The sequence below is a fragment of the Atractosteus spatula genome, chromosome 15 (genome assembly GCF_055471065.1).
Source record: "Atractosteus spatula isolate fAtrSpa1 chromosome 15, fAtrSpa1.hap1, whole genome shotgun sequence".
Classification (NCBI taxonomy): domain Eukaryota; kingdom Metazoa; phylum Chordata; class Actinopteri; order Semionotiformes; family Lepisosteidae; genus Atractosteus; species Atractosteus spatula.
Window position 1 is genome coordinate 22,014,205 of NC_142720.1, and position 12,861 is coordinate 22,027,065.

At 35.1% G+C, this 12,861-nt stretch overlaps 1 protein-coding gene across 1 annotated transcript in view; it reads right to left on the reverse strand.

Annotated features, from left to right (window-relative positions):
- Positions 1-12,861, reverse strand: part of csmd1b (CUB and Sushi multiple domains 1b) — a 203,723-nt gene that overhangs the window by 139,486 nt on the left and 51,376 nt on the right. Inside the window, exons 7-8 of the mRNA XM_088933977.1 lie at positions 8,864-8,967; positions 8,261-8,373 (exon numbers count right to left, since the gene is read on the reverse strand). Of these exons, the coding sequence (XP_088790103.1) occupies positions 8,261-8,373; positions 8,864-8,967 (217 nt within the window). The remainder of the gene's footprint in view (positions 1-8,260; positions 8,374-8,863; positions 8,968-12,861) is intronic.

Sequence of the window (12,861 nt, forward strand, 5' to 3'; positions counted from 1 at the left end):
TGGAATACTCACAGTTTAAATTACAATGCAAAAAAATTTTATTTTTATACAGCATTGGGGTGGCCATGTTGGAAAAGCAAAAACCGCACGATGGAACTCAACCTTAGAGGACTCATACACCCATCTCACAATCTCACGATACCTATAACACATTCTGTGTATTTTGCTTCGGTATTTCACAATTCTATTTAAAAATATTATTTTATTGGATGTTGCTGTAGTTTCAAAGTTATTTATTGTGTATATAAAGAGTACTTTATTCCATGTTAAACTTCAGTAATCGACAGAGTTCACTTTGAGTGCGATGCTTGCCTGTTAGCATTTCAAGCAGTGCAAATCCTGCAACTGATTTATTACTTTACTCTGGGCACAGAGACTAGTAATTTTCTTTATCCGTGAATAATATCATCATAATGTGTATGTGGCATCCAACATATGTAGAAAATGGTAGATCAATTTATCAGCACAACAACCTGCACAAGCAGAAAAAAACAAGCCAGTTGCAATCGGGCTGGAACACAGCGCCCTTCATTATCAAGGATACCGTTACCCTGAAATTGTAATCCATTGAAAGGCAGCATGCAGTAGTTTCTCATTTTCCCTTGAAAAGCATCACATTTGACCAGTGCTACTGGTGACTGGGATTGGGTTCTGCAAGAAGGAACACAGTATATATAGGTTCCAGGACCAGCTGTCTGAGATGTGTGCTTTGGAAGTACCAGAAACGATGTAGTGGAAAAAAAACACTACCAATCGATTTACTTGAGGCTCTTGGCAGTCAAAAAAGCAAATGGACATTCCTTAAATCTCATCTGGACTCTTTCCACCACTTCACACATCTCAGTACCTTTTCTAAAACCTTTTCTAAAAGGCTTTCCTCCATCCAAAATTGAAACATTTAATCTGTTCGAAGCTGACTTAAAATCTTGAAAGAGTAACAATTAACACATCTGTTGATTGATTCAGTAAATCTTAATAATTACTCAGAATGCGGTTATTTATTTCATACATCATCTACATATATATTAGTTAAGCTCTCGATTTAAGCCTTTGGAATTTAATTATGTCATAGTGTTGGACTTTACCACTACCAAGACAAATCTGAGCTGACTTTAATGTTCAGAAGCAATTCAGGAACTAAGATGGACAATAAAAATGTTAATCTTTTTTTTCTTTGTGGTTTATGACAGAAAAATCAACCTACCTGTAATCCAGATCACATATTTCTGTCTTTGTGCTGATGGCACTGCTTAGTACTCTTACCTACTGTAGGACACAAATTCTAATAACGTATAGTGATGTTATAGACTGCCTTATATTAAAATACAAGCATAGGCTTGGAAGGCCAGGACTGAATAGTTAATTATAATACATCAACCTCTTTGTTAGTTAGATTCGCAAGCTCCAGTGCTTCTGTCAGTGAGAAATCTTCAGGGAATGATTTTAGCACCTCACTTTCTAAAGGATATGGGTTGAATAGCCTCTGGAGTTCATAGCTGCTGACCGTGTCAGTCATTAACAAAGTTCAAGAATCACTCAGGAATAACTAAGTGTGGGGCTGTTTGATTAGAACATCCTGATAGAAGATTCTTCTTGTTTGTTTTTTTAATGTTTTGACTGAAATTTTAATTTCAAGGGCACAGAATACACTTTTGAAATACGAAATACGGAATATCATGCCCACAAAATAATATCTTGAGCGCACCTAATGTTTGAGCAACAAATACTGTCTCAGTATAAACCTTGCTTTTGGCATGGTGGAAGGTGCCATAAAGCACTACAATTCGCCTTCAAAAACATATTGCTGTAGATTAAAATTTCTGAATACTACCCTTTTTCAAAATATTGTAACTGTGTTCAATTATAAGTCAATTAATTCCATTTTCATTTATGTAAAATGAAAAGAGAAATAAGTGATCATTAAATTACATTACTCTATGTATTATGATTTTAAAGATTATTGTGATTATTTAGTAACCTGTCTCCTGGTTACTGAAGATGAAAGTTTCCTTTCAACTTTCAGACCCGGGTATAACTAATCAAATGTGTGTAGTCGGTAATCCTGTTTACCTTAAATTCGTTAAAAACAAAAGAAATATTAGAAATCAGAGGTGGTCATTTGGATCATCTAGCTTATTTGGTGACAACCTACGCTTAAGTTATTTACGTTCGGCTTGTGGGGTACTACTCAGTCATCTTACACTTTAGTAATTTTTAAGAATATTGTACTCTTTGGTTTTATACAATGTTTGTATACAATGTTGATGTCAATATTTACTGACATACTGTATAATGAAAAATATACATTTTTTCTTATTAGGCAGACCTAAAGGCTGAGCTACAATAACTTTGCAACTGTGTAAGCTTACATGATTTACGTTCAATCCAACGAGGTGATTCACATGTTCATTGTGTACTTTATCAGTAACAAATGGCATACTGTACAGCCTTCAGCCTTCATTCATGCCTTCACATTCATTTTCTGAGTGTGGGATTGCAATTAGTGTTAAGCTTCTTTGTACACGCTTTATAATAAATATGTATGGGACGATGCTCAATTTCAAGTTTTTTTTATAATTGGAGTGCATGAAAGATTTGAAATGTGCAATTTAAAATATTTTTATTGTGATGTTAATCTGTTCATGCAATAGTAACGAGTGAGTCATCTTTTTATGCAAAATTTGTTTGCATGCATAGGATCAGGGTTTCCACATAGTGGGCACAATTCAATTGTTTGTGATTTAAGTAGAAACAAAGCCTTTCTGAGAATTTAATGCAGCCAAACCATTGCTATGTATTAGAGAGGGTAAGAGCTAAAATGTAACTCTTTAGGATACTTTTTTCTGTAACAAGCCTAACTTCTCTTGCAGCATGTCAGCTTGAAAAAGAGGGGGAAATTCTCTAGTGAGAAATGATTTTAAAAAATCCTTTTTTATTACTACACACAACAGCTGAAGTTAAAACTGCACATGACCTGCTAACGTAGTAACCTTTAGCATTTGGTTGCCTGCAAAAAAGGAATCTTACCCTCTTTCCCTGACAGGAGAAATTGTGTTCTTAAACCTTTTCATCATGGTTTTCATGCTTTCCTCTTATTTCCCTGTAATGCTATGAACAGCAATACTTTATTTTATATAAAACATAGAAATATCATATAAACCTCTAATTTCTTAAGAGTTTTCCCCATAGTCTTTTTTCTCATATTTACATCACTGATTGTTTAGTAGTCTAGCATTTAGCCACGTTCACTGTGTTGCTAGACTGCTTTGCTGTGTTTATTTTGTCTCTTATGTGTTCCAATCCTCTGTCTGAGTGGACAGCACCATGTGGCTGTGTTATTTCATGTGATGAGGCCACACACAGGATGCCCGTTTTGTCCCAGTACTTGGTCAGGTCCTGACTGGTGGATTACTGGAGTTTTATAAAACCACCCATGCCTCCCGCAAAGGAAGGGGTGAAAGGGAAGAGCAGGCGGCAAGATTTCATCCAACCAAAAGACATTGACCACGTTCACATCCCCAGCTTTGCACGGAGATAGAAAACTCCTTCCTGTAGGCAATCGAGCAATAAATGTCATTGTTCTAGCATTTTCAGTGTAGTATTGGCCTTTCCTGAAGTTTATAGTAAAGTATGCAATTTTACTCCAAGATGTCTCTATAACAATGGATCTATTCAAAATATTTATGACCTCCACTGCCTTTTTAAGCAGTTGATCAATGTGTCACAGGGAGGGCTGGAGGGGTGCCCAAGTGAGTTCTTTTGAAATAGAATGATGGCTCAGCAGCAATAGTGGTGTTTTTTTTGGACAGTGCTCCCCACAAACCATCAAACAATTATATATAGCACCAAAACAACAAATAGAACAAAAAAAAAAACACAAACCCCTCCTCTGAAACCTATAAACGAGACATGCAACTACACTTGAGACCTATCCACGAATTCTCCCACGGACTAGCGAAGGGGCCTGCTAAATAGGCCCAGTATAGCCCTGCCCCCTCGGACCCTACCATTCTCACATTAAAATCAAACTTATCATCTAATTATTATATCATCAAACTTATCATTTCCCCCGCATAACAATCCATTCGTAATCTTTTAACAACAGACGATACCGAATGAACAAATAAAACAGAGAATCATTTTACTCGTTTTAACTGTATCTGTACAAAATGGTACTTACTATACCTGAAGATGTGCGCAGGCACCACTCAGCGGTGACGCTACAAAGCCCCGCTGAGAACCGGGTTTGGGTTTGGACCCATGAGGCCACCATACCCGGAAGTCCGGCTGCCCGGGACGCACAGTGACCGCAACACAGATAAGTACAAATAAACAGAAAAAAAACCGTAACGTAATCCTTTAGTGTGTGTGTGCGCGTTTGATTGTCTCCGAATAGCCAGAAATGAGTTCGAAGTAAAGTGTGGTAAATTTTTGCGTATGTGAAAAGAGAAGCTGCTAGCCAAGCCCCGAGTGTGCACCCTTGCGGGCTAGCTAGCTAGCTGACGGAAAGATGGATGTGTGAACGCGTGTATTTTAAGTGAGATAATGTGTGTTGTGTGCTGTAGTGTCCGCGGACGGTGACCGCGATCCTCCTGTCAATCAATGTTTTGCGCAATCTATCTTCGATTTTCTAATAGTGCTGCTTTATTAGTTAAAGTGCTTTTCTTAAAGTCATTAATGAATATTTCTCGATTTCATTTTTTCATTTTTTTTCTGTAATGTAGCAGATGCTGTGGGGCCCAGGTTTCATTTTCTACCGGTTTTTACTGTGAATATTTCATGTGAAGCTTTACCCAAGAAGCCTGAAGAAGGTTCCACGGCCGAAACGTTGTGATTTCTTTCTTCTTTTTTCAGCATGGAATAAACCTATTACTTAGCCTTACAAATTGTCTGTCAATTAGTTACCAGTTTCACTAAGGCTAACTTCAAGAGTATCTGTATATTCTAGCCTTTTTTCCCTTGTAGGCTAATTTTATGTTTTTTAAAAACAAACACTGCAGCTCTGATATAACGATAAGGCTTTTTTATAAGGTGTGAAATTGCCAATTAAAGGAGATTTACCCTACAATAAATAACAATTAGATTCTGGGGACTGCCTTCTCTTTTCAGTGTGTGAAAAACCAATGTTCATTTTGAGTAGACGTGCATGGTACAGCACCATTCTTGAGGGAAAACCTAAAATTACACTAATGTCAATGCAGACTCCTGTTGTGCAATCTCAACAGATCTGCACAACAAGCAGGTGCAGCAGAGCTCATCTGTTCATCAGATACAGATGAAACCCCATAAGGTGAAAATTCAAGGAAATTAGATGCATTATAGGACACCTTAGATGTTAAGAAAAGAAATGCATTGAACTGTGAGAAATCCGTATTAATCAGGGGAATCAGAATGCAGTGAACATCAGTTTCTTTCCACTGAATGAAAAGTTTAATTAGAAGTTTAATGAAATTAAGCTACAAAAAAGCTGTTTTGCTTCTTGAAGATGTCTATTTCTGAATTAATTTCTTGCTCAGACACCATCTTAAAAACAGATTACCGGTTGAATATAAAACAGCTTTGTCATTTATGTTGCTGAGACCTCTGCTGTGACTGGAAACTCATTTTAAGTATGAGAATAACATTCATGTTACATTAGTTAAACGTGGATTTCCCCTTCATTTGCCTTGACGCAACAATAATTCTTATTATACAATAAAAATTCAATTTCTATTTGAGCCAATGTATTATACTGTACCTGGGACTTATTATTACCAGATTCACATTTGATCCTATCTTTCCTTATCTATGTGACGTAAAGTGTATGTAATACCATGAGAGAAATACTTTGCTTCAACACTGATTCTCTTTAAGTTCCATACTGTAAGTAAAGGACTGTTGCTGTAACTACAGCAGGTGCTCCACAGAGTATGAGGTGCAGGTGGAGATGAAATATTCGTACAGCAGTGTAGACTGAGAACTAAGTTATTCTGCTGCTCCTGCTGATAAAAGAGGCAAGATTGTAAATGGAAAATGAAAGTGGTTTTGAAAATATTCCTTTCAGGGCTTTAGGAAGGTTTGTATTTTAAAAAAAATGGATTTCCTCCAACTGTCTTTCTTCTTCCATTATCAGTTCTATATTTTTTGGCTTATTAACAATGACAGGTTTATAACTTAGGCTGAATTTACCCGTGAGTGTCCTGTTTAATTTATAGCGTGATGAACAACCACCAATTTATTACGTATTTTCAGGAATCTTGGCTGCTTGCTTTACTGATGCCCCTGTATTCCATCTCTGTTTCACTCGCTTCAAAAATCTTGTGTTTACCTTTTTTATTTTGACATTCCTTTAAAAAAAATCTCTAAACATTAAAGGTGGGAAACTGAGACACTTAAATATCGTCGTAGTTATAATGCATGCCATGCTTTCATTATTGTGAGATTTAACATTTTCATTCTGTTAGTGGTGTCGAACGTTAATGTTTTGGTAAACATTAAAAGTAATTCAGTTTTTTTAAAAAACATTTTAGATTCTTTTCATTTCACCTTATTATTTTTCAAATGTATTCCCTCCAAAATTGTTAATCAGCCCAGCTTGCCACTGCAACCTCGTTCCTGCATGGGCTGAATGAGGACCTGTATGCACATAATTACATATTTAAGCACCGATTCTAGAGTATTTTTAGTTATTTTATCTAAAGATTGTTTGCAGAGAGATCTGACGGATATCTGTTAATTTTTAAAAGCTATGCCAAAGCTTTCCATCGTCTTTCACTGTGTGTCCATTCCAAGATGCTTAAAACTAAAAGAAACAAATTTCTTCTTTTAAATCTTTAATATATCCTATGAAATAAGTAGGGTAAGATAATAAAGATCACTTCCAATGTAGAGTATATCGAAAGCGTTTTTCATGACGTCTATGCAAATCACAGCGCCCAACCCAGGACACTATGCTGACCTTAAACAATTAAAAAGTAATACTAGTCAATAAAACCAAAGAGAAACACATAAAGAAACAACCATAAAGAGTAAATTAAAAACATATGGTTGAGAACCACAAGCAATAAGCCAACCTCTGCTCTATCAATTCTATTTGTCCTGGAGTTGCACCTAATAAAGTTGTAAACAAAATTATATCTATTTCATTGTTATGAATCATGGGAATCATGAGCTTGCCAGCACTGCAGATTTAAACCAGCAAACATATGACTTATTAGTACAGGTTCATTGTTATTCATCACTTAGAAAGAATGAGTATAACCATCTGATGTCTGGAACGGATTAACAGTTACGCTGTTGAAGCACATTCTGCCTATTAGTGTTTATTGATGCAGATGCTTAAGCGTAACACTCTCAAAACTTGCTTCAAGCATTTAAATAACCTCTCCAACAGGAGCAAGGATTCTTCATTAAAATCGTACAAAACATAAAAATGATTTTAAAATAATTAACTACATTACACTTAGAAATGCGGAACTTTCAAAATGCTGAATATTTATAAAATGCACATAGGGTCCTGAGCTAAATTAAGCAACTGTTTACACTGATACAAAATAGCATTTTAAACACCTCTTAAATATAATTCACTCCATATTATGTGAGATCAGTATGCATTTCTTTATTGTACTGAATCCAAGCATACAATTTGATTAACATACAAATTTATGTATAGTATATGCAGTTTTAGTTATTGTTACACCATAGCGTGTGTAATTTTAACTAAGATATAGATTGGATGCTCTTTTTAAGAGAGTTTTAAGAGTTTGGTGTCACAAAATTGAATATTTAAAATAAATTAACATCAATTATGAGCTTCTCACGTTGAGGCTAGCATAGACTGTTTCCTTCACTTCTTATTTCCATTTAACATGAATTTGAAGAAATTAAATCAATTATATATAACTCAGATTATACTCTTGATTTTACTAACATTATTTATGCTTTAATGCATATTTATTTTTATTTATTTATGTTTAAATTGTATTAATATACAGCATTTAAGTAAAAGCTTAAGAAAATGTTTTTTTTTCACTGCCAGGACAGAAAATGAAGCAATTTGTATCAACTCATAGGTGGAACAATTGATATAAAGGTATAGGCTGCTGAACATGAACATTTAAAAATACTAAATTACGTGTTTTTGCCCAAATAGCTAAAAATAAAGCAACAGGTGAATGATTTTCATTCTTCTTTAATTTTTTGGTTCCAAGCTAATATACATCAATGTATGTCATACCCCAGGCAACTGTTTTTTCCAGTTCAAATGGACATCTGTACTAACCTTCATAGATCGCTTTAAACCCTTGAGAACCAATGCTGTCATCAGACTGGAGATGAAGCCACATCTGGTTGCTCATACTCACTATTAAGTCAGGCACACTCGTACCTGAGAGACTTGAGACAAACATACAAAAATTAATACAACTTACACACCATATTATTCACTAAGCAATAGATCAAATACTAATTAAGCCCAAAAATAATCTTCTTTTAGAGAAAGGGGGTCATTAAATTACTCCAGTTTACGTGATAAGCCATTATTGTATTATTGTATTCCTTCTGAACAATAAAACTGATTGTAAACATTTGTCAGTGGATGAAACTTCAATTACTGATATTTTCGGCTAATATCAGATTACACTGAAGTGAATACTAATATGCAGTGTGTTATGAAAGACAGATTTTGCTTTCAAATTAAGTTGAATTTAGAGTGCACTTCTTCTTATTACCTGCACCTTTGAACACAGTTTTAAAAATCTCTTAAAAACCCACCAATTTAACAAAAAAGAAAATGTGACGGCTCTCACATTAGAATTCATGAAACCTTTTGAGACTGAACATTGATATCAAATTGACTGCCGTGGATTATTCAGAGGGTACTTACACGTAGAGCACTCTGCGAGCATCTCCGATTTTCCCACCATCTCCCACAGTTAAGGTATCATAGCCTCTCTCAAGATCAAATTCTTCAAAAGCCAGTTTGATGACCTGTTAAAAACAGATACATTCTTTGATGAGGCATAAGAGTACAGAAGTAAATCAGTCCGGATGTCAAATAAAAATATGCAAATTTAAGAAAACTACAACCTTCTCCAAACATATCTTGTACCAGACGCAAAAGCAGTACCAAATCACATCAATACCAAAATCTTTGATTGATATTTCATTCAGTGGCATTAAGTTAAATAAAAATAATTACCAGGTATATTCTAAAATATAAAATAAATTTAAATAAATAATTCCATGCAGGATAGGGCAAATAAAACTGTTGATTTGCATTAAGAAGGGTTTAATAGGAAATTGACCATGTAAAACACAACATATTTAAAGGCAGAATTCACTTTCACATATTATCAGTGGCAGATACAATGCAAATCTTGCAAAAACATCGACTAAAATCGTTGCTCCTACAGGGCTCTAGGCTAACTTTAATTAAAAGTCAAGCTAAAAAGATGGATGAGCACAAAAGGTGTTTTAAAAGTTTGAAATAAATTGTTAATAATCTCCTCAAATACTGTACTTTTGCATTGTAAACTTTTTGCTTCAACAAAATTATACTATTCAACATTTAAAAAAATATTTTATAGTTCCGTTAAGCAAAATATAGCACGTTTTGAAAATAAAGATTTGTTCTTCTCTTAATGCAGGGACCATGCACTGTATGGAAGAGCTGAGGGACAGTGATGCACTTGGGTCATATTTGCATAAGGCAAATGTGGTTACCAGGGGTCCATAACCTCTTTGTGTTTATTGATATGGAATACGGTTCTATATATGTAATATGTATGTGCACAACTGAGAAGAGCACTGCAAAGCACTCATCACCCTTGGGATCATTAAGCATTAAGTATGGAATACTGAAACAATATCAGGTGAGTCAGAAAAGGGGATTTCCTGGTTGCTGTGGAGTGCTATAAGGCAGAACACTTAGCTCTTTTCAGTTAAGGTGTTTGAACAATAAATTGTAGTTCCTAATTTTTCTGAACCTATCATATGTTTTTCAGAGTTACATTGCTATCAGGGTGGGATCAATAATAGCACATCTTTACATCTCTGACTGACAGCTGCCAGAAGGTCGAATTGGACTGGCAGGGCATGCGGAACTCTAGGAGACAGCAGACATTGACCACTAGTATCTAGATTTATGTGCCAGTGAGCAGATGGTAGAGGTAGCCACAGAAGAGCCCCTACCATCAATAGAGTAGTTCCTGAGCCAGGTCACCATGGTTAAGAAATCCAGGCAAGTGCAAGATATCTGCCAGAGTGCATTCAATGGGACCGAAGCCTTGGAAACCGTCTGGATCCAGTTTGAACCCCCGGTACTTGAGTGTTGTTTGGTAAGAATGGAGCTTCCTATGCAGTGTGACCAGGGGCTGGCCAATTGGGGGAGATGCAAGAATGAACATCTGAGGTGATTTGCAGCACATGAGCAGCATTTCACCAAGAAAAGTCACATTTTGAGGGTAGCAGAAGCACAGCAGTAACTCATAGTGAGAACATTCCTACAGTTACTGGCCTGTCTTGATCTTTCTTAGCAAGTTGCCTTGTTAAAATTCACCTGTTTGGATCAAGCCCCGGAGAAAGCCCAGAATTCACAGAATAATAATAAATTCAGAATCCAATTAACAAATTTGGATCATGATGGAAACATATTGGAATTGAGAACTTTTAACTTTTTACATGTTATGCTTAAAGTAAAGCTGACTTTGTATTGTTATTTTGTAAATTTATATTTCTTAGGTTTATTATATAAGTATGCATTAAACATAGGAATATTAGAAATTTTGCAGATACAAGGAAGCCATTTGGTTCATCTAGAGTAGCTTTAAATTCACATCCACATCACTTTTGATCTGTCCTTTTGAAACGTTTATTTTGATTTAAATGAAAATACTCAGTAAGGCTCTACTGTGTGTCGAAACATGAAACACTCTTTATCTGCAATAGATTGCAGAATACAAGAAAAAAGTAGCACTGTAAGACATAAGTACACTGAAGAAGGAATATTTTTTTCATTTGACACAAAAGAAAAAAGTCAGCAGTTAAAAGAAAATTGAATTTCACTAGAAACCGCTAGGAGAGAAGTAATAAAGCTTAATTAGGATGGTCCCATTATCAACTTCCTCACATTTTCTTAATTGGGTCATTATGGAGTCATTACCTTCATCTGCTAATTTTTTTTACATGCTATGCCCAGGGACAATTGTCTCTGCAGGTATAAATGACCAAGCTCGAGGGCAGAGAAAAAACTTTCATTGTTCCTTTTAGGATCAGTGACCCCAACTGCTTTGGCCTGCATCTCCAAATATGTAGTAACTTGCAAGTCAAAGAGAAATACTGTACCTTTTTGTTGGTTTCAACAGAATGAGACTCAATACGAAAGCATAATTAATCCACCTGAATCAGGCACTATTGAAGGTGCATTTGTACAGCCTAACACACCTGTGCATTGAATAAAATTGGCTCAGATTTACTAGGCAGAATTACAGAGAGATCATTTGCCATTAGTTATCTCATCATGCTTGACAAGTCTGAATTTGACTTGTCAGCTCAAATATAGGCCTGTGATTAGCATTTGAAGCAGTTTAGAAAGATTTTTTAAGAAGTACTGTATGCTGTTATGTTGAACATATAAATCAAAATAATTGTTTGAGAACTTGGAAAACCTGGGCGTAATGAAGAAGGTTGTTATGAAACATAGCCACATGTTTAAACAATTTGATTTCTGTATTCCTAGCTGCCAACAAGAATGATTAGAAACTTGTTGTAAATATTGATGAAATTTCAAATAGGTAATTCTTCAGTAAAATGTCAAGAGTCTTCTATTTAAAAAAATTGCATTATGGACCTCCTAAAGCTAGTGTAATAATGGTAAGGGATAATAAAATCAAGAATGATCACTGGACCAATGGTTTCTACACTCATTTCTTATACAAATACTGTATAAATATGAATGTCTTCAGTTAAATGACCAGCAAGTTCTCAAATACTGAGGAACATAAGGGTGTATGTATGTATATATAATTTTTTAAATGTTAAATTTTATTCAGCTAAGTATACACACAACATCCACTGGTTTTCAATAATGATATTACTCTTAGGCATTCACAGTGAACCGGCGCCTAACACAACAAGCACAGGGCATTAGGCAAGTCAAGGCCCAGGATGAGACAAGTCCTTCGCAGGGCACATCCACTCACTCACACATGGGGGCTTTTTAATAGTACCAGTTACCTGGACTGTATGTCTTTGTATCAGTCGATACATCAGACAGGAGGGATCAGTTAGGCTGAAACTCAGGTCACTAAACATGTAAAGCAACAGCACTACCCACTGTGCAAACTATATAAACACTATATAAAACTATATAAAAGTCAAAATGAAGACTGGATCATCTCAACCAATCAGATTTTAAGTATAGATGGCATTATATAACTATAATACTATGGGACATGGATACAACAATAACATCATCATAAAATATAAAAATAAGCAAAATTTGATTTGATTCAATTTGACGACAAATACAGGACCTACAAAAATGGGAAGCTTGATATTTTGAATTTTTGAAAATATTTTGATATTCCGGTGTTTGTACTGCATTTGAAAATGTATGTGAAGTTTAGAAGAGTGCAGAATAAATCAATTGACTGCTGTGGAGAAAAGTAATAAAATGTGAAAGAGCCAAATGAGAAAAAGAAGAAGATGCTACTTGGCTTGTGTGATATTGTAGTGGAAAGACAAGTATATAAGTACAGGCTCCACAATGCAGTAAACCATTAAAACAAAAATATTCTAAACATTTGTTTCTATTTAATGAACATGAAAACATAAAAGTTCAGTTTATAATACTGCAAATGCTAACTGCAGTGCATGGTATTT